The sequence below is a fragment of the Ciona robusta genome, chromosome 10 (assembly GCF_009617815.1).
Source record: "Ciona robusta chromosome 10, ASM961781v2".
In the NCBI taxonomy this organism is placed as follows: domain Eukaryota; kingdom Metazoa; phylum Chordata; class Ascidiacea; order Phlebobranchia; family Cionidae; genus Ciona; species Ciona robusta.
The window spans coordinates 4856991-4876051 of NC_143244.1; the positions used below are offsets into that span (position 1 = coordinate 4856991).

General features: G+C 35.0%; 2 protein-coding genes across 2 annotated transcripts; one reads left to right on the forward strand and one right to left on the reverse strand.

Moving 5' to 3' along the window:
• Positions 1-1966: 1966 nt before the first annotated feature.
• Positions 1967-13795, forward strand: LOC149729837 (eukaryotic translation initiation factor 5-like). The gene is made up of 10 exons (XM_089885869.1): positions 1967-2127; positions 2337-2706; positions 2914-2995; positions 3268-3440; positions 4288-4509; positions 5608-5817; positions 6901-7032; positions 9297-9404; positions 11881-12051; positions 12735-13795. Exons 2-10 carry the CDS (start codon positions 2632-2634, stop codon positions 12879-12881), a joined length of 1320 nt encoding a protein of 439 aa, XP_089741995.1. The 5' UTR covers positions 1967-2127; positions 2337-2631; the 3' UTR covers positions 12882-13795.
• A 298-nt stretch (positions 13796-14093) lies between these two features.
• On the reverse strand, positions 14094-18979 carry LOC149729838 (TATA box-binding protein-associated factor RNA polymerase I subunit B-like). Its single transcript, XM_089885886.1, has 11 exons — positions 18546-18979; positions 18014-18291; positions 17668-17756; positions 17471-17612; positions 16929-17074; positions 16753-16841; positions 16419-16585; positions 16043-16200; positions 15290-15497; positions 14730-14951; positions 14094-14292 (listed from the first exon to the last, which is right to left on the reverse strand). Exons 1-11 carry the CDS (start codon positions 18774-18776, stop codon positions 14109-14111), a joined length of 1914 nt encoding a protein of 637 aa, XP_089742012.1. The 5' UTR covers positions 18777-18979; the 3' UTR covers positions 14094-14108.
• Between the last annotated feature and the right edge of the window lie 82 nt (positions 18980-19061).

A 19061-nucleotide genomic window follows, 5' to 3' on the forward strand; every position in this document is an offset into this window, starting at 1 on the left:
AGTTCATTACAGATGTTGTTGCGTTATAATATAGGTAGCGTGTTTGGAGGGGCTGTTCACTCAAAATTCCTGTACGCCGTGTTTTCTTCTTGCAAGAAAAGAAACAGATGTACCTCTCCCGGCTCCATCTGCAGAGAGGAAGTTCCGGAAACTTCTCTCTCATTGTTATCGCCATATTGTCCAGCCTCCATTGGAGTTTACGGTTACGCCCGACCAACTTGTATCTCCGAAGGTCGATATGGTTTTTATATAAATACAAATGAAGCAAAATTACCGACGGCCAGCAGAACTCCATTAAGAACACGCTCTTTGTATTCGGTAAAAACGGAATCGGCTGGTCTTCCCTCAACTATTCGGCGATCACATGCCGCTGCTCGGTGGTGCATACGATGCTGTCGTATGTCAATAATATGCGCAGCGATGGCACTATGTGCAGGAATACTCGAAGTCAAAGAAAATGCATTAGTAAAACTTTTCCCGTTTCTGGTCACTATGTGCGCAATTTATTTTTCATGTGATGTCTGCCTAAGTGTATTGACCGCTGCGATCGACACGCTTGCGGTTTGTTTCAGTGAAGATATGGCCAGAAACAACGGTGTGAATCGTTTGTACTTTGGTTCTCGGGGGTTGATCTATCACATTACAGGTACGAGGCTCCCGGAAGCTGCAACTTTCGGTGGTGTCGTGCGTATCGGTAAAAAGAAAAGACTACAAGAAAAACAAAGACTAAAGGACGAGGCACGAAAAGCTAGAGAGGTAGAAGCGATGGCAAAAATTAAACAACCTAAGGATAGGAAGAAACTTAGAGTTATTCGAGAGGACATAACGTCATCAAGCGGCAGCAATGGTGTGGCAGAGAATTTAAACGAAAGGGATTTTAAAAAGTCTAGCAATTCTACACATAACGAACAAAAATCTCAACAAAGCTGCCGTTCAAATTTAAAAACTAGTGAACTAGAAAAATTAAAGTTGAAGTCTGAAGCTGCAAGTAGTTTGGAAGATACAGCTACATCGGCCATGAGCTGCAAAACATCCGACTTAGAAGCATCATGGACCGTTGCTCAAGTAGCTGAAAATGACGACAAACCAAGCGATACATCTATAGCTTCAACGACTAGTTCTAAGGTGACGAGTGTAAAATCGCACCAACTTGAATATCCCCAAAATAGCAGTACGACGGTTGCTTCAGAAGACGGACCAGATACAGACCAATCTTCAAGCAGTTTTATTCAGTTCAAGGGAAAATCTGCGTTTTCTAAAGGCATTTGGAACACTTTAGCAACTGTTGCTCCTTCAGTCGTATCATCACAGAACAGACCACCACGAATTATTAAGACAGTTCGCCGAGAAGAAGATTATTGTAGTGAAGAAGAAGACGAAGATAATATCAGTCAATCAAAATACGAGGCCAAACTTTGGGAAGATATAACATGGTAGCTGAAATACACAGAACCTCAAACCTCAAGCAATAAGAAATCAAAGTAAATCTCCGAAACTGTTACAATATTTTGTTTTGTGTGCTGTTTGTATTTAGCGGTTTTTCTCAGTCTATTTTTTGTCATGCACCTTTCTGTATTTAAACCTATTTCAAAACAAACGTGTCGCAAGCACATCGAATTTCTTTCTTTTGTTCCTAATAAGATGGAATATATATTGTATAAATGCATTTCATAATCGGCCACGTGCTATCAATGCGGATTTCTATGCCCCTACAGTTGCTGTTGCGCAACCGAAAACAATTCGCGAGACCTCGCTTTACTGATTCTTCTCTCTGTGTGACGTAAATTTGTACATCCGGGAATGTTGTAAAACGAACGGACTTGCCGTGTCAGTTTTTGTTCTATTTTGTTTTGCAGTTGTGCGGTTGCTCGTGTACGATAAAATGCGTTGTAACAAAAGGCATTCGTTTGTATTTTAATGTTTTGTTAAAATCGAACTGTTAAATTCAGTTTAAGGTAGCATAGGCGCAGTATAAACGTGTAATTTGATTAACGCTGTTGTTTCTTTTTTTTTACTTTCAGAACTTTGATTTTATAGTTTGCTTGTCCAGCTGTTTCCACCACTATATTTTTCTTTGCTTGAAAGCTCACAAGCCCAAAGTGTTTATGTATTTTTCCACCGCAAACGGTAAGTTATTTGCTGTTTTACAGTTTAGTTTATAGTTGTAATAAAAATATTGGTTTTATTTAAAAATAAGGTATTGAATTATGTTTTTTTAGTGTGTTTGTGTTTTACTTATTCAAACTTTGGGGAGTCTAGGGTTAAAAGTTACTTGCTGAAGTGTATATAGGCTATATATGTGTGTTTTACCTTTTAAACTTATTTTTCTTACACAGATCGTATACACATCAACACTACCACGATTCCTAGAAGACTGGAGGGTTCAATTTATCGTCCCTGCTTCTCCTCTACATGTCATTCTTGCACGACAAGATTAGGTCCAGGTCTGAATGGGAGCATAGTGAAAAGGCCAGTTGATTCTAATGAACCCGACTCCGAAGGAACAAAACACGCAATAAAGCGAATAGCTTGTATCAGAACTGTAAGAAAACAAAAAGCAAAAAAATCGACGAAACAACGACAACGTAACCTCCTTCTCGCGCAAAAGAAGTCAAATCTTCAACATAAATCATGGCTATGCTTAACGTCAACCGAGACGTCCAAGATGTTTTCTACCGTTACAAAATGCCATGTATTATAGCCAAGGTAACTGTCATTAATTGTCTTAGGTTTTTGATAGTACACAGGGCCACAGGGCAGATTCACAGTAAATATTTATAGTAAAAAAAGACTGTTTCATGTTATTGTAGTAACTTTATTCGGTAATCTATATATTGTATTTATTAGAGGGTCTTTCAGAAATGAGTCGTATATTCTCCATTTTGTTTTTCTAAACCTTGTTTCATTCCCTAGGTTGAAGGGAAAGGGAATGGTGTAAAAACTGTCATTGTAAACATGTCCGATGTCGCCAAAGCTATTGGCAGACCTGCCACTTGTAAGTTATCAAATTTATCAATATTCTTCTTCATTTTATATATATATTTAATAGTTTATATGCCTTATATTGAATATTTTTGGAAAATTTGTAGGTAAACAAGAGTCTAATTCCTATTATATACATATCTAAGACTAATGGGCAGTAGAATCCAAACTTTAATAATTTATGCCCTAACAAATTGATTATTTTTTTAAACTATTTTTATTGGGGTGTTACCACTTATGTTTGCCCCCTGGATTCCATCACTAAAAACTTTACATTGTCTTTAGACGCCTGCAAATTTTTTGGCTGCGAACTCGGCGCCCAGACTCAATTTGATTTGAAGAATGACAGATACATTGTTAATGGCTCACATGAGAACACAAGGCTTCAGGATATGCTGGACATCTTCATTAAAAAGTTCGTGCTATGTAACGAGTGCGAAAACCCAGAAACCACAATGGTAAGCCTGTTGGTAGACTGTGTGTGCCCTGTTAAGAGTTTTTACTTAGTTGAGGTATTGCTAAATGATTTGTTTAAATTTATCTATTTTGAACTAAGATTTTTACGAGTTACCATGTAAATTACTTTATGGGTAATTATTATTTTTTGGGGGGATTTTTTTCCTTTTATGTATGGCTAATAATTTGAACAACCCATTAGTGACCACTGGGTTGGAGAAATTTTAAGTGTCCGAGGACGCATTCGCCCACAATGGTAGCAGCGTCGTGCCTTGAACTCATTACCTCTGGGTTACAGGCAGTCACGTTAACCACTATGCTACAGCGCCATAGATATATTAATACATATTCAAAATTGAAGTGGTTTTAGTTTTCTAATTTTGTGTGGCTGCGGCTACCAATAACTACATGGCCAGTTATGGTAGGTTTCTGTTATCTAACACTATGCTGTCTAATACGTCCTGTCACAGGCCATCAATTTTATTCGCATCCTTCCTGTACAGAAACATGCATATTGCATGTGCTATATTACAGAATTATTCATCATGTTTGTTTTTATTAAGCCAACAATGTAATTACTGTATCAGTACGTCACAATGTAGCTTCGAGATATGATGGTATTAACAGCTTGAAAACTCTTTTTAAATTGGCTTTAAACTGTAGGCCTATTATACTGTCTACTGCTTTTACCCATTCATGTCTGATTTCAGTACTAAAATCATTGTCATTTTAAAAGGTATTGGAATTATATATATTTTTGTGGTAATAATGCGCAAGCTCTACCTAATTCCAAGGTCCTGGACCTGCAATCACCCATATAGAATAAAACACATTACTTTTTCTTTTTAGATTGTAAAACGTGGTACAATTGGATTAGTGTGTAAGGCTTGCGGCAACCAGAGCTTGGTAGATCTGCGTCACAAGCTGTGCACGTACATCATTAAGAATCCGCCCCAAAAGGACAAGAAGGAAAAGTCAAAGCCCACCAAGGGACGCGAGCGTGGCCACTCCAGTGAAGAAGAAAACTCAGCAAATGCCGCAAAGAAAAATGGCAACAAAGAAAACAACAATGTAAGTAACGCTATGTTTGAAATCAATTTTCCCGTTTTAAATTTTTGTAAAAGGAAATTGTGGACTGTATAAGAAAACTACAGGACTATTAAACCTTTACTTATTAAACCAAGGCTTTAAACAAATTTAAATTCATTTTTAATTATGTTTCCAATTCCCAAAGGAGTAATTTCTGTACCTTGCTAATTAAGTTGCAAGCAATAGGCTTTCTAAAAGGTCCTAGCTCTACTGTAGTTAAAGACTGCCATTAAGACTTGTGTTCTTTCAACTCACAGACACAATTACTCATGGAGGTTTAAACCTAAAGATTATTCACATCAGCTGGTCTAACCATCAATAATTCATTATAGGATGGCTGGGCTGTTAAAATTACATTCCAAGTCATTTGAGTCTGAAACTCTCTCTTTTTTAGAATAAAATTCTGTTTTTTAAAGACTAAATTCCCTCTTATTTTAAAGAATAAAATTTTCTCGTTTTTTTAAAAAAACACAAACGAATTTCTTTTTTTTCTAATTGAGAAACAAAAATGTAGTTTGGCGAACAAAACCTTAAGCAGCTGTTGTAGCAGCACTAGTATTAAATGCTTGCATCCGTGTTATCACCGCTGCTTGTGAAAGAGCGGTTGGTTAAGTTCTAGCATATGGTGTCTGGTGTGAAGTTTTAGCAGTATTGGTGAAAAAGTTTGAAACTCTTATTAATTCTCATGTACAATGCTGTGTTTGGCCTTGTTTATACTGTATAAAGTCCAAACAGTTACAAACTTCTTTATTTTATTTACCACTTAAAATTTTAATAATGTTTCATATTTCAACTACTGGTATATGGTTCATTTTAATAACTGGGGATTTTGGCCTTTGTTACTTTATAGACTTGTGGTAAATAAAGGTATTTCAGGTGGTTGGTAAGCTTTTTCCTGTACACCAATTAAACAGTTTAAGAGTATTTTATTTTTAAACAAATGATACAACAAACAGACCTGTATGAAATAAATTGCTTCACAAATAAAAAAATCTTTCAACCCTGATTTAAAACTCAGTATTATGAAAATTTGTGCTTTTTCCCCATAAATTTAACATGAAAATAACTTTCCAACCCCAGGGTGTCGCCAACGGAGCAAGCGACAGTTTTGGAGACGATGATTGGTCCGTGGATGTCTCGGAGGCTGCAGTTGCTGCCCGGATGAACGAGATTACATCCGGAGCAGCGACACTAGCTCTTACTGATGACTTGGAACGCACGCCAAGTGAACGAGCAGACATGTTATATGGATTCATAAAGAAACGCATCAATGCTAATACTATTATGAATGTAAGTTTTACTAATAATACTATAACTTCTAAAAGGCTGCAAATTGCTTTGACAATAAAAACTTAATAAAAACGTGCTATTGGTGCCTATGTAAATTTATTTATTAAAACTTAGTCTATAAAATACCACAACATTTGTAAATATGTTTGCTACTAGAAAATTTGCGAGCATTTTAGTAGTGGTTATCTTATTATTTATTATTTTTGTCTTTTTTTACAATTTTCTGAATTTTTTTTCGAGTTTAAAAGCTGGCTATACAATTGTCACCAGAAAGTAGATTTAACCAAAGTAGTTTTAATTGCCTACTAAAAGAAAGGAAGTTAGATTTTTCCAAAATGTGATATGCCTGCTGTTTATTTACAGCAATGTATGCTTCCAGGCTGTTCCAGCTGCATAGGTTTTGATTAATGTTGCAGTCTGTCCCATCGGCGCCAGTTCTGCATTAATCATTTACTACACAGCATATAAGCACAACTGGCGTATTGTAGGGGGGTTATTTAACTAAGAAGTATGTCACTTTAATTAAGCTGTGTGACATTTGATTTCATATGACATGTGACATAATCTTCGGACTAATTAATTTCAACTGATCAGATGTCTGTCTTGTTTCCATACAGCAATAAGCCAAGACTTAGTTAGCTAAAAACCAATATTGAAATTCACACACTCTGTTATTTTACTGTCGAATTTTTTACTAATTCACATTAAGGGTTTCAGTTTTACTTTTGCTGCATTACCACTCAGCTTCTGTAAATAGTAAAATTGGATATTAGTTCATGTATAGTAGGATAGGAAAAGATGGGACTCTTTTTTATTCTATTTTCCTATCCCATTAGGTAGTAAACAAAGAACATCCAAAAAATTATAAAACCGTATCTTTAAAACTCCCATAGACCGTTATTATTTCTTTAAAACACGAACAGGATATTTGGATATCATGTCCTAAAGGTGTCCCGCCTTTTCCCACCCTACTATGTATAAAATTAATGTTGTTAATTTTGATAATTTTAACCATTTTTTGCATATAAAAAGATTGCTTGTAGGAGAAGCCAATTTCCTCCCAATTAATTTTTTTTTCTCCAGGCATCCAAGGACATTGCTATAGAAGCAGAGAGGTTGGACATGAAGAGCAAAGCTCCTCTTATCTTGGTTGAGCTTCTTTGCAATGAGAACATGAGAGAACAAATCAAAACTTACAGGAACCACTTTATCAGGGTAAGCTGATTATTCCTAATAAGGAAATAGAATTACGGATTAGAAAGTATGTATGGTATGAACTATGAAGAAAGTTTGTTTTAAAAAGACTGTAAAGTGTTTTGGCACTTAAAAACTGTAAAGGTTTTTGTCAAAAAAAAGTAGAGTATTTTTTTTGTGGGCTAAAATTTAATAAAAATACAAACAAAACAAAAAAGTATCGTTTGGCACAAAAACAAAATTTTTGTGTAAAGTTTTTAGCAGTTGTAAATTTCTCCTTTGAAATAAACCTGTGCTGTGTACTGTTTATATGTGGCTGCTCTGTTTCGCGTACACCTCGATACCTGATCTTAACAAAGCATCCCCCGATGTTCCAATCACCCCACACTATTGTTTGTTCAGTAGGCCATGAAATTTGATTCTCAAGCCCCTTGCTGAGCCAAAGACTCTATAATTGAATTCAATCTCCTTTCTTTAGCAAACCAAACTTAGGTTATTATTGAATCCTGTCATTGTGTCAATTCCTATTAAGTCTGCCACCATGGTTCTACATATATAGAAATAACTCATTTCAACAACGGTATTTGTTGTTGTTGCGACCAAGACTTGAATAGGAGCTGTTATAAGAATACACAATTACTAAGAACTCTGTATGGGGTATTTCAATTCCCTTGAATTATAATTCTGTGTCCGTACTCAATTTCATAGCAATTACCTAACAGAAGACAATTTTGAAATCTGCAGCATGTCTTAGTGTATTATAATTTGCAGTCTTAGTGCTTAATATACATGATTCATTTATGCAATAATATACTATTGGTTATTTTAAAATTACAACACAGTAAAATGGATTGCATTTGTTGTAAAAAGCAAGATAAACCAAATTAAAAACATAAACCTTTAGGCTTAGTTGTAAAAGTTGGAAATAATGATGTAGAAATCTTGTGGTTTCAAACGGGCAGTTATTTATAAATCTTTGCCGTTACTCAACGAATCTTAATTTTCTGCCAAGCTTGTATATATATATATATATATAATATAATTATACTGGTAAAAAATATGTATTGTGAATAAAATGCAAATAGTATAATAACAACTATATGTTTAATACAAAGACAGCCAATACCGAAAGTTTTATTATGTTTTCTGTATTTTTTTAAATTGACTGGTTTTCTGGTGTAAAAAGGTTTGGAACCACTGATTTAGTTGTAGATTGTATACAACAGTTATGTAACCTTTTTCTGCCATGTAATCATGCCTAAGGTCTTTCAAGTTAAGTTTAAACAACAACGTTTGTTTTTTCATTGCCAACATTCGGCAGACAAGCGTGGCCCACTAATCAACTTTGTATTGATTTTTATGAACTAATTGGTGATTTAATTGAAATATAATATGATTAATCTACACAATGTAGCATGTTAAGTGCTTTTTCAACTTCTTTTTACGCAAGTCGTTTCTCTTGGCCGTGGTTAATAGGGTTAAAATTGCACAAGCCTAAATGTTAATTCAATTTTCTGAGAAAATGCATTTTGATTACGTATTTATACAGAACATTAGGAAAGTAGGAATTGCCTTGAAAGTAGATCAGTAATGTTTAAACTAAACTAATACATGTAAAACCGAAAACATTTCTCAGCTTACTATTATCATAATCACATAGCATTTTAATGTAAAATTCCTTTTGTATAAAACAGAGGACTTTCTCACAACTGTTTATTTTGTTTCAAGGTTTTTAAATAATACCCAAATTTTGGTTTAATTAAAACAATAGACCATCTTTTGTGTGTGTTTGCGAGTAACATGTATTTAACATGTACTTCTTGCAAGCAAAAGCTCATCCAAATTACACTAAACAAAATGAATCCTGTTATTGACATTTCATTGTCAACATTGTATATACACAACAAACAATTGTCACCAATGTGTTCACATTTCAAATGGTGCAATGCCATCTGACCATCTATTTGTACTTGTACAGCTGTTTTCGATACCAAACTGTTCATTAACTCTGTTTTATTAACTTATTGCTACCATTTGAAATATAAGAATTTACCATTTGAAATATTAGAACACAATTTTTTATTGCCATAAGTAAATAAGTGTACAATCTAATAAAGAAATAATACAGTTTTAAGTTTAACTTTCAATTGTATTTTTTTGTTGGACCATGTGATATTTTGATTTTATTGCCATCGAAAAAATATAAATAAATATATATATATAATATGTATACTGGAAAAGTCCATTTTGTGATCCAAATATATCATATATAATCTATTCCACAGTTATGCCATGGAAACAAGAAAGCACAGAAAGCGTTGCTGGGTGCATTTGAGAAGACAGTGGAACTTCATAAAGATGCTTTGCTGCCCAAAGTTGCTCATATCGTTAAGGTAAATATTTAATAAGCAAATATATTCGGCGCCGTGACATAGTAGTGCCAGTCACCAACCCAGAGGTTAAGGTTCAAGGCTCATCGCTGCTCCTTGTGTGCGTATGTGTCTTTGAGCAAGATTCTTAACGGCAATTGCTCCAACCCAGTGGCCACTAATGGGTTGTCTCTTGTCTGAATTATCAGCTTTATTGAAAAAAAAAACAATCATCCTCAATGTTACATAAGTGGTAACTCGTAAGCTGGCACCAGTTATATAAAACAGAACATCCGTGTTATAATAACTGTTGTTTTTGTTAGTGTTTCGATAATATTCGTGTTTTGTAGGGATGTGCCGAGCCGAGCCCGAACTCAAAAGCTCGTGCCCGAGCGTCTCCTTTTTTGACGCTCGGCGCTCGGCTGAAAACTGGGCCGAGCGCCGAGTCTTTTGCTATAATGTTGCACGCGAGAGCGAAAAATATTAAAAATGAAAAAAGTGAAGCTACTAAAAGATAACGAGACTAGTCAACGTAGCTTTCTCTTTAATTATTTTTCGTTCGTTGTGAATTTGCTCTCTCGCAAGTAACGAATCGCAACGTCAGCGAATTTGCCCGTATCGAATTACAGCCGGTGTCGAATTACACGAGCGCCCAATGTTTTCGTATCACATTTTAAATAAAAAGCCAAAAACTCTTAAACTTTTTTATAATGAAATAATATGCTGCAACCACGGTTTTGCAACCACAGGGTTTTGCAACCCCTAAGCCACCTTTACCGCAGACACGCACGCAGCCAGAAAGTGCTAAGACGCACACACACGCGTTGCATTCAATATAACATTCCTTCGCTTGGAATTAAAACAATTTTTCATTCAATTGTTACGTCACGTGTCCTATCGCAACGTAACTATTAATTATGAAGTTTCATAATATAACAATCGGGAGGAATGTGCCCACTGCCCAAGTTGGGCAGCCCAACCAACCACGAGATCAAAACATCGTGTATCAGCGTCACATTTTTACACTCTGCGCCGGCGTATGAAATAAAGGAAGACGCATGCGGTAGCATACATTCCACACGTAACAAACGAAGCAATCGTTGTGAATTTATTCTCGTGAAAAATGACGTAATGAAACTCTGGTTCTCGTGCGGCGCCATCAAACGATGTTTTTTGGCTTCTGTCCAAGCTCGACCGGGACGATACTTTGTAATATCATATTACAATTTATGTTGGTTCCAATTTACTGATAGCGTCGCTCCTCGCTCTTATATTTCCACCAATTAAAATTCACATAATCGCGATTTACCTGCATTAAACTAATCATCAGAAACAAAAATTATACACAAACTACAGATCGTATGGAAGCGAATAAAACACGATTGTTTTCCAACAATCTCGTTTGTGATGTAACGATCGTAAAGGTTTATTCTGACGTAAATAATCGTTACTTTATCCAAGATGAACATGCGTAGAAACTTGCTAGTTGTGCCACTGGCTGTAACAGTTATAAATATTTTTTTAATTAAATATTTTTTGTATGAATTTTACATTTTGCAACAGTAGAAATTATGAAAAGCGAGACGCGTCTTTAACCGCAAACCACGTGTTCTGTATTATTTTGATTAGCGGCGCTTTTCGGCTGAATAGGAACACATTCTCGTACGCCTTTCTCCTTGATGACGTCATAGGTGCTCGGGCTCGGGCTCGTGCCGAGCTTTTCGTTGAAGCTCGGCGCTCGGCGAACCCGAGCTTTTTCAACTTCAGCACATCCCTAGTGTTTTGCATTTTAATTCTTTTACACAAGCAAATGCGTCCCTGTATACAATATACAAACAAGGTTTCAAACATAATGATTTTTACATGACATGAAAAGCTAGCACGTATTATGTATGTGACACCTAAAATCAGAGGTTTTCACGGTAGCACCTCACCTATATGGAACAGAATGGGTATTGCTTTGAAGTGTGACAGCTTAAATTGATTTTTCTATAAATTTTTACACTTAATGTATAAACCCTACTTAAGTGCTTTCACTGCTGGTACATAAGTGCTGAAAACCAACATTTTAACCTGAAGTGTTCGATGATATGTTTGTTTTAACTGTTAATACTAGGTATATGAAATATTTATTTATGGAAAGTCTAGTTTAAGCTTGTGGCATTAATCCTGCAACGACAGACATTCGATCCCTTCAAAAATGATTCATTTACACTGTTGCAAATTGTATGAAAAAAGTAGTGTAAATTGGCTTCGTCTCTGAAATATATTTGGCTTTTTGGCTTTTTTCGAAAATCCTAACTTTGAAGTACCGGTTATGTAACATTTTCACAACTACACACTTTTTTTTTAAATGATCTATTTTGCAAATTGTAAAAACATGAAAATATTAGTAAAAAATTGTTTTATTTCTGTATTATATTTAAATTTTTGTCTCATTTTCAGAAAATGTCATTTTTGAGGTGCAATTTTGTAACGTTTTCTTCATTTTTCTCCTCAGGATCTGTACGATCAGGACATCGTTGATGAAGAAGTCATCATTGAGTGGGGGGAGCATCCCAGCAAGAAGTACGTCAGCAAGGAGCTGAGCAAGATGATTCATAGCAGAGCTGCTCCTGTGGTCAACTGGCTTAAGGAGGCAGAGGAAGAGAGTAGTGAGGAAGAAGAAGAGGTAAAAACGTCAAGATTTATTTTGTGGATTGCAAAAAATTGTTGCATACCAAATTTGCAGCACGCGATTTAGTCTGCGGATTAATACAACTAATTTTGCAATTTTCCATGTTTTTTTTTAAACGCATTTGCCTTTTTTTCAAATTTTTCCCGTTTTCGGTTCGTATTTTTCTAGTTCAAATTATTTTGACGTGCCTGTTTAAAATTCTTTTACAAATTTTAAACCAACTGCCTTGTTCTATACAACAGACAATATTTCGTTTTGCCGGTTGTGACTTGAAAAAAAGCCTAATAACAACATAAATAAACATTTATGTCAAAATTTTGTGTGATTTTTATTTGTATGCTTGGTAAAATATTATTTTTTCACAACTCTATATAATGAAATATTTTATTTTAAATAAAAGAATTACACTATTTTTGGCTATTACCTCTATTCAAACTAGCCTTATTGTCTTTAGGTATGAATGTTTTAAAATATATGACCACAACTATTGATATGTAATAAGTTATTCATTTTACTTACTAATCTGCTTAAATGACAATTTTGACAGCAAATGGAGTAAAACATTTTTTGTTTTTTAAATTTAAGCCAAGTTTTGGCAAAATCACCTTTCTTTTAATAACTACCAAGTTCCTAGCCAACATTAAATATTAAACGTGTTTTTCCCATGACATACACAGATAGAGATTGAGTACACAACTCGTGCCGGTACTGGCCTTCAAGTTGAGGACATACCCACTGCAAATGGCAACCATGCTAACGGTGATGCTCCACCTGCCGAAGAAGAAGAAAATGGCGGTGACGATTTCGATATTGATGACATTTAAAAACAGAACAGTATAACGTAACCAATATATAAGGGCGGGGAAGATGGGACACCTTTTTGTACTATTTTCTCGTCACATTTAGTAGTAAACAAAGAACATTAGAAGAATTATAAAATCGTATCCTCACAACACCCATAGGCCGTTTTTAATTGTTTAAAAAATGATTAGGATATTTGGATAACACGTACTGTTGGTGTACCATCTTCCCCCACCCTACTATATATAAACATACATATGTAACTCAGAATAACCACGTCTGCATGCTTCACCCATTTCCTACAAAACTCATAATCGTTTCACCTTTTTGTAGGACCATTTTTTCGTAGCTCCCGTTTGAAAGGAAAGCCTAGTTTAGTTTTGAGTTTTCACCTATGGCGGTTTTGTGTGCGTAGAGTAACTTGCTTGATATAGATTAATATATGCTTGTATTTATAAAATACTTTTGGAAAACGGATGTAAAATTCTAGTTTTAAAGAAGATGTGACTTTGTGTGTATTTCATATGAGCAATACCAATTGTTATGTACATTCATTTAATTATTCGAGTAATTCAATGTAACCTTTATCCATTCATTTAAATTTAAGATATAGTTTGCCTTGTAAAAGAGGCGGAAACCAGTAATTCAGTTGAAAAGTCTGGTGTTCTTAATTTTGCTTGCGCCTTTTTAACTGTATTCGGTTTGAAGTTAAAACAAAACGCCTTGTACATAACGAGCTTACATTCATACTGCACGATGAAGCGTGCCTATCAGAACATACGGAAGAATGTATAAGGGGTTCAGATCAAAGGGTTTATCTCCTATTCCAGCCAATAGTTTTGGCGATTACTTTCTGCGTCATTCCCTCTTCCCTTCTTGTACAGCCACATGTGTATTTTGTTGCTTTGGGTGTTCAATAAAGTAACTGCATTGAGAAGATGTTTTTTTATGATTAGAGCAAGCATGTCAGTACGATCTTTTAGTTTTAATAACCACTATTAGTACATATGGAATGAAATGCATTCTGCTTATATGGCAAAGACAATACCTCCAAATGCAAAGGGGAAATTTGGTATAAAAATTGATAAAGAAAATATTTATTTTCAAGCAAAGGAGTACTATTGAATACACACGTGTGTATGAATATGTTAGAATTGTTTATATACTCTGCTGCACACTTGTTTAAAGAGTGATTATGCTCCTGCCTCCTATATTCTGACCCTGCAGTATTAAAAGATAGCAAACAAAAATTATTTTTTTTCTTTTATTTCTTTTTTTACACAGTCTAAAATAAAATATTTTTCCATTTTCCAAACTTCGTGATGAATTTTTTCTCTTTCAGCTGCGGTTATTTCAGAGAAAATTGAAAGCAAGAATTTGTAGGAGTCGGAATATTCAGTGAAATTAATTCTGTCTTTCAGTTGCTTGTTACTACTGTAAAATAGCAAGAATTAGTAAAATAAATCATACTAGTCTTTCCAAACAAAAATGAACATATTAAATTGAGAGAAGTATTTTAAATCTTTGGGGAAGTCCTACAGCATGGCATGTCATGAGACCTGAGATTTAGGCTACAGTAGGTCTATTACTCAAACACCCAGGGTACTAGTACCAACAAATGAAGACACTCTTCCGAAAAGGTTGGCGATGAGGGTTTTAAATGTAAATAAAAACTTCTCTTGACAGCTAGCCCAAAAATATTGCTTCATCTAATCACATATGTATATGTTTAAATAGAACAAAAAAGCATCAAACATTTTGTTCAAATATGAACAAAACATAAGTGTTCACTTGACGAGGCATTTATTCTCCCCATGTTTATAAGCCCCACCTGTCAAGAAGATATCATATTTTATACTTTTAACACTTACTTTGGGTTTTGTATCAACACATACTCCATACTCCCACTTTTTAGCCGGTCCAACCCTTTGCAGATGCACATGCTCTTCATATCCTCCTCCTCAGTTGGAGCTGGGAAGACAAAAGGATTTTCCCGGAGCTGAGCCCGCCTCTGGATCTCATCCAAACTCCCTTGAGCTTCAACAAGTTTCCTCATAACCCACTGTTTCGTTTCAATTGATTTTAGTCGATGCCTGAAAAATTGTAAAAACAGTATTAGTTAATAACTGCTTACAATCGGCTATATTGCATTTTAACTGTCGCTGCCTGTTGGCATAGCACAGTTGGTTAGCGCGCCTTTGCTCCAACCGAGTGGTCACTAATGGGTTGTCCAAATTATCAGCCATTGATAAAAAAATAAAGAATAATATTCACCTAGAAACATACATGGTTACCACTGTATGATATTAACTTGAATAGGCCTATAAAATGATTACCTTGAATAGGCCTATGAAATGATTAACTTGAATAGGCCTATGAGTTAATTTTTGTACATTTCATTACACCAAGGTCATCTCACGCAAGGCTATACCTTCCACCAGTTGTTTCTTTATTGTGTAGTTGAGAATTAAGTATAACTTCATCCCAATGCTCAAAGTAAGAGTGGAGATCCACAACTTTCTCTGCATCTCTTACATCGAAGAGAATCTTGGGGTTTTGCATTCTTTCTTTCCTCCTGTTCAGATGATACTGCATCCAGGATTTCCATTCAAAATTTCGACATATATGCGACGTTTCAACTGTTTTAACAAAAATGGATCCATTAATATTGGAAACCAATACATAAATGTTTTTCTTTTCTATACGGGTGAGGTCCTATAAAGTCATGCCATGGCCCAATAGACTTTGAATTGAAGCCTTGGTTGGTTCATTCTCAGTTAGTACTGTTGTTTTTTTAACTGTGGTCTTACACATAATGTTCATTTGTCTCTACCAAATATATTTTTTACACTTATTTTATATATTTTTTTAGTATATATATATTTATATATAGTAGGGTAGGGGAAGACGGGACACCTTTAACACATATATCCTGATCGTGTTTTAAACAATTAACAATGGTCTATGGAAGTCGTGACGATATGGTTTTATAATTATATTTAAATGTTCTTTGTTTACTATCAAATGAGACGAGAAAATTAAATGAAAAGGTGTCCCATCTTCCCCCACCCTACTATATTATGTTTTAATCACACATTTTATACCCCACTCAAATGTACAATATAAATTTTTTACACAAGTATGTAGTATGAAAGATTTGAAATTGGTTTAACAATCTGCTTACCATTTTCTTGCTTCTTGTCACAGTTTTTATTACCATTGCCAGCAGTCCACTCTGTTACATCATTGATACCATACAACAACTTCAGAGCCACTACAATGAGAGCGCATGAGATGAGATCTGGTGCATAACCTGTAAGGGCTGTTGTTCTAACATTTGCCCTTGAAAAGTAAAGGTTTACCTCATTATAACTGTGGATAAAGCAGGGTTTTATAAATATTTTAATGCCACATTTAATAAAAACTAAAATTGAGGTTTGAAAAAAGGTTTTAATATAAAAAAAAACATGAAAAATGGCAGAAAAACAAACCATTGTCCAATACCATGAGTCCATGACAGTGCGGCAACTTGACAAATATTAAAAATCAATTATTTTTACCTCGTGTATTTAAAGTTGTTGATGCGGATGAGATTATTGATGAAAGAGATTATCTCCAGAGGAAGATTGACCTGGATGACAAAGCGAGCCATCAGGGAGGAGATGTCAACATCCGGAAGAGGAGGCATTTCCACGTACTCCTCTAATAATCTTGACACCTTCACAAACTGAAAAATATTTTTAACTTTTCAGTTTTTAAAAAAAAAAACTTTTAGATAAAAAAATATAAAATTTAAGGATAAAATGTAGCCTGTAGGGCAACATTTTTATAGATGAAAGTTAGTTTTTTGGGGGGATTTTGAATTGAAATACCAATGAATGAACAAAAGCTTACCTGTTTATAACTTGGAATGATATTTCTTTGTAAGTTTGCACCATCATAATCTGAAATCTTCATATGCGGCTCCAGGCAAAGCAAAGCATCTAAGAGCAGAAATTGAATAAAAAAGTGACATTCTGCGCTCCTTACTATAATAACACAGTACATGCTGTATGCTGTCAAAATAATACCTATGTACGGTAAGTAGCCTTGCTTCACCCAATTTAGCAGGTCACCAGGAGTTATAAGTTCTTTACACCACTGAAGAGCTACATATAGAATGGATAAAAGCTTGGCTTTGCACAAAACACCAGCCTTTCGTCTTTCACGGCCCCAACTGCAAAAATATATATATAAATGAATGAATGTAAAAAACAACACGTTTTTTTAACATGGATGGTATGCTTCATACAGTAGTCAGTACACTCCCAATTTGGACAACCCATTAGTGACCTCTGGGTTGGAGCAATTGTCGGATCTTGCCAAAGAATATGTGCTAATAATGGTAGCAACAACAGGCCCTGAACCCACAACCTCTGGTTTAAAACCATGCGCTAACCACTTTGCCAAAGCAACAGAAAAATATATGTGGCCAGATCGCTTGCATCGTTACCAGAGAAATAACATACTTAAAGCTCAACACTGCTACCATTATAGGCATGCATATGTATTTTAGTAGCCACTGCTTTAACCCAGCGCAAATTGTCAGCCATACAAAAAAAAAAGAACTAACTGATTGAATTTCTTGTTCGCAAGTTTTTTGAAGCTTGCAGCAGACATTGTAGAAGCAGAACTGTGGTATGACGTGTCTGATTCAGCACTTTCCGCACCTGAAGCAAGAGAGAACCATTCTTCATCTGATGGAATTACACGCTCTGAAAAATTGAGTGTTAATAGATGTCAGGTAGAACGTGAATATTTTGTTGCAACCTTTCTCTTCCTTTTTTGGTGTTTTTATTTTAAGTCGTCCTTTTTTTGGCGTGATCGGGTCCTCCTCAGAACTTGAGGAAGACTCTTTCCTGATTGTAAAATACTGTATGTTATGTTAACTCAACTGTTAGTATGGTTATACAGTCTGTCAGTTCCGCATAACTTTTGGTTAAAATTTTGGTATGCTAGCAAACTGATGTGTGTTTATTTTAGCATTAGAATATTATTTTACTTTTTCACTATTAGGAATTTAATGTCAGACAAAAAACATTAGGTTACAGAATGTAGCACCTTGTACACTACTTAATTTTGTATTTTTTGAATTTCATTGGCAGAAGTGTTATACCTTCTCTTTCCTAATGATGAAGCACGGAGCATTACCAAGTTTTTAGTTGTAGGAAAGGGGTTATCTTTTGGTTTATTGTCCCCAAATACCCCGTTTAAATAATTGTCCCGAAAAGATGAACATTGGGGTGCAGGTTTTCCAGATACAGGAACCTGAGGGTCAATCACTGCCATTCCACACTTGTGAACATATTTGAACCAAATCTGCTGCACCACTTTGTCCAAACGCTTTGAACATCCAAGTGATATTAGAGCCTGGACCTGACATTTTAACAGTGCCTGAAAGTGAAGGTTTGTTTTTTGATACTACATTGACACATATACACAAAGGAAAAAATAACTAAACACCATGACTCTGTCAGGCTTTTTTTGCATGGCAAATAAAACACTTGTTATTATATTTTTTAATATATACTTTAATATTATTAAATAAAATAACTCCCAATCATATGTGCCAGGCCAGAATAAATAGATTGCATAGGCTATGGGTGCTGTTGAATGCATTACAAAATATTAATAAAAGAAAAACAAACCTGTAATCCTTCTACTGTAAACCAAGGTTTTCCAGGATCGATTGTGAAATTTGGAACACGTTTACTTTTCCTTCTCTGTTTTCTATCAATAAACCTTCCTACGACACTTTCTGTAGCGTTTTCAAGATCTTCTTCAACTATATCCTGCGATTGCGTGCTGCATATGCGACAAAAATAAAGCCCGTTGAAGATGTCGTATTCTTTGGAATCGCATACAGGGCACACAGGCATTTTGGTTCTTGCCTGGCTTGTGTTTGCAACAGAAAGAATTGCAAGCAGTTCGAAACAAACTAGTTTATTACTGTGTGATTCATTGTTGCAATTACTGAAAAAGTGTTTAGGTCGTCAGGAATTATCAGCAACGCTTATATATATACATTTATAAGCGTTGCTATGTTGATAATTGCGGCATTCACGATTTAATTGCCACATGTGTTGAAACTGTTAATTGTGTGCGATGTTTTTGTTTGTGCGCGCGAGAAACTGATAAAAGAAAGGTAAGACGTATGAGAGAAA

What these genes read in the sequence shown, in the direction of transcription:
- LOC149729837 (XM_089885869.1), top strand. Translation starts at nt 2,632, where the DNA reads ATGGCTATGCTTAACGTCAACCGAGACGTCCAAGATGTTTTCTACCGT. An exon ending in ATGCTAATACTATTATGAAT is followed by an intron (nt 5,818 to 6,900) that starts GTAAGTTTTACT and finishes TTTTTTCTCCAG; the next exon opens with GCATCCAAGGACATTGCTAT. An exon ending in ACAGGAACCACTTTATCAGG is followed by an intron (nt 7,033 to 9,296) that starts GTAAGCTGATTA and finishes TCTATTCCACAG; the next exon opens with TTATGCCATGGAAACAAGAA.
- LOC149729838 (XM_089885886.1), bottom strand. Translation starts at nt 18,776, where the DNA reads ATGCCTGTGTGCCCTGTATGCGATTCCAAAGAATACGACATCTTCAAC. An exon ending in TGACAAGAAGCAAGAAAATG is followed by an intron (nt 15,498 to 16,042) that starts GTAAGCAGATTG and finishes TTGTTAAAACAG; the next exon opens with TTGAAACGTCGCATATATGT. An exon ending in AAAGAAACAACTGGTGGAAG is followed by an intron (nt 14,952 to 15,289) that starts GTATAGCCTTGC and finishes ACAATTTTTCAG; the next exon opens with GCATCGACTAAAATCAATTG.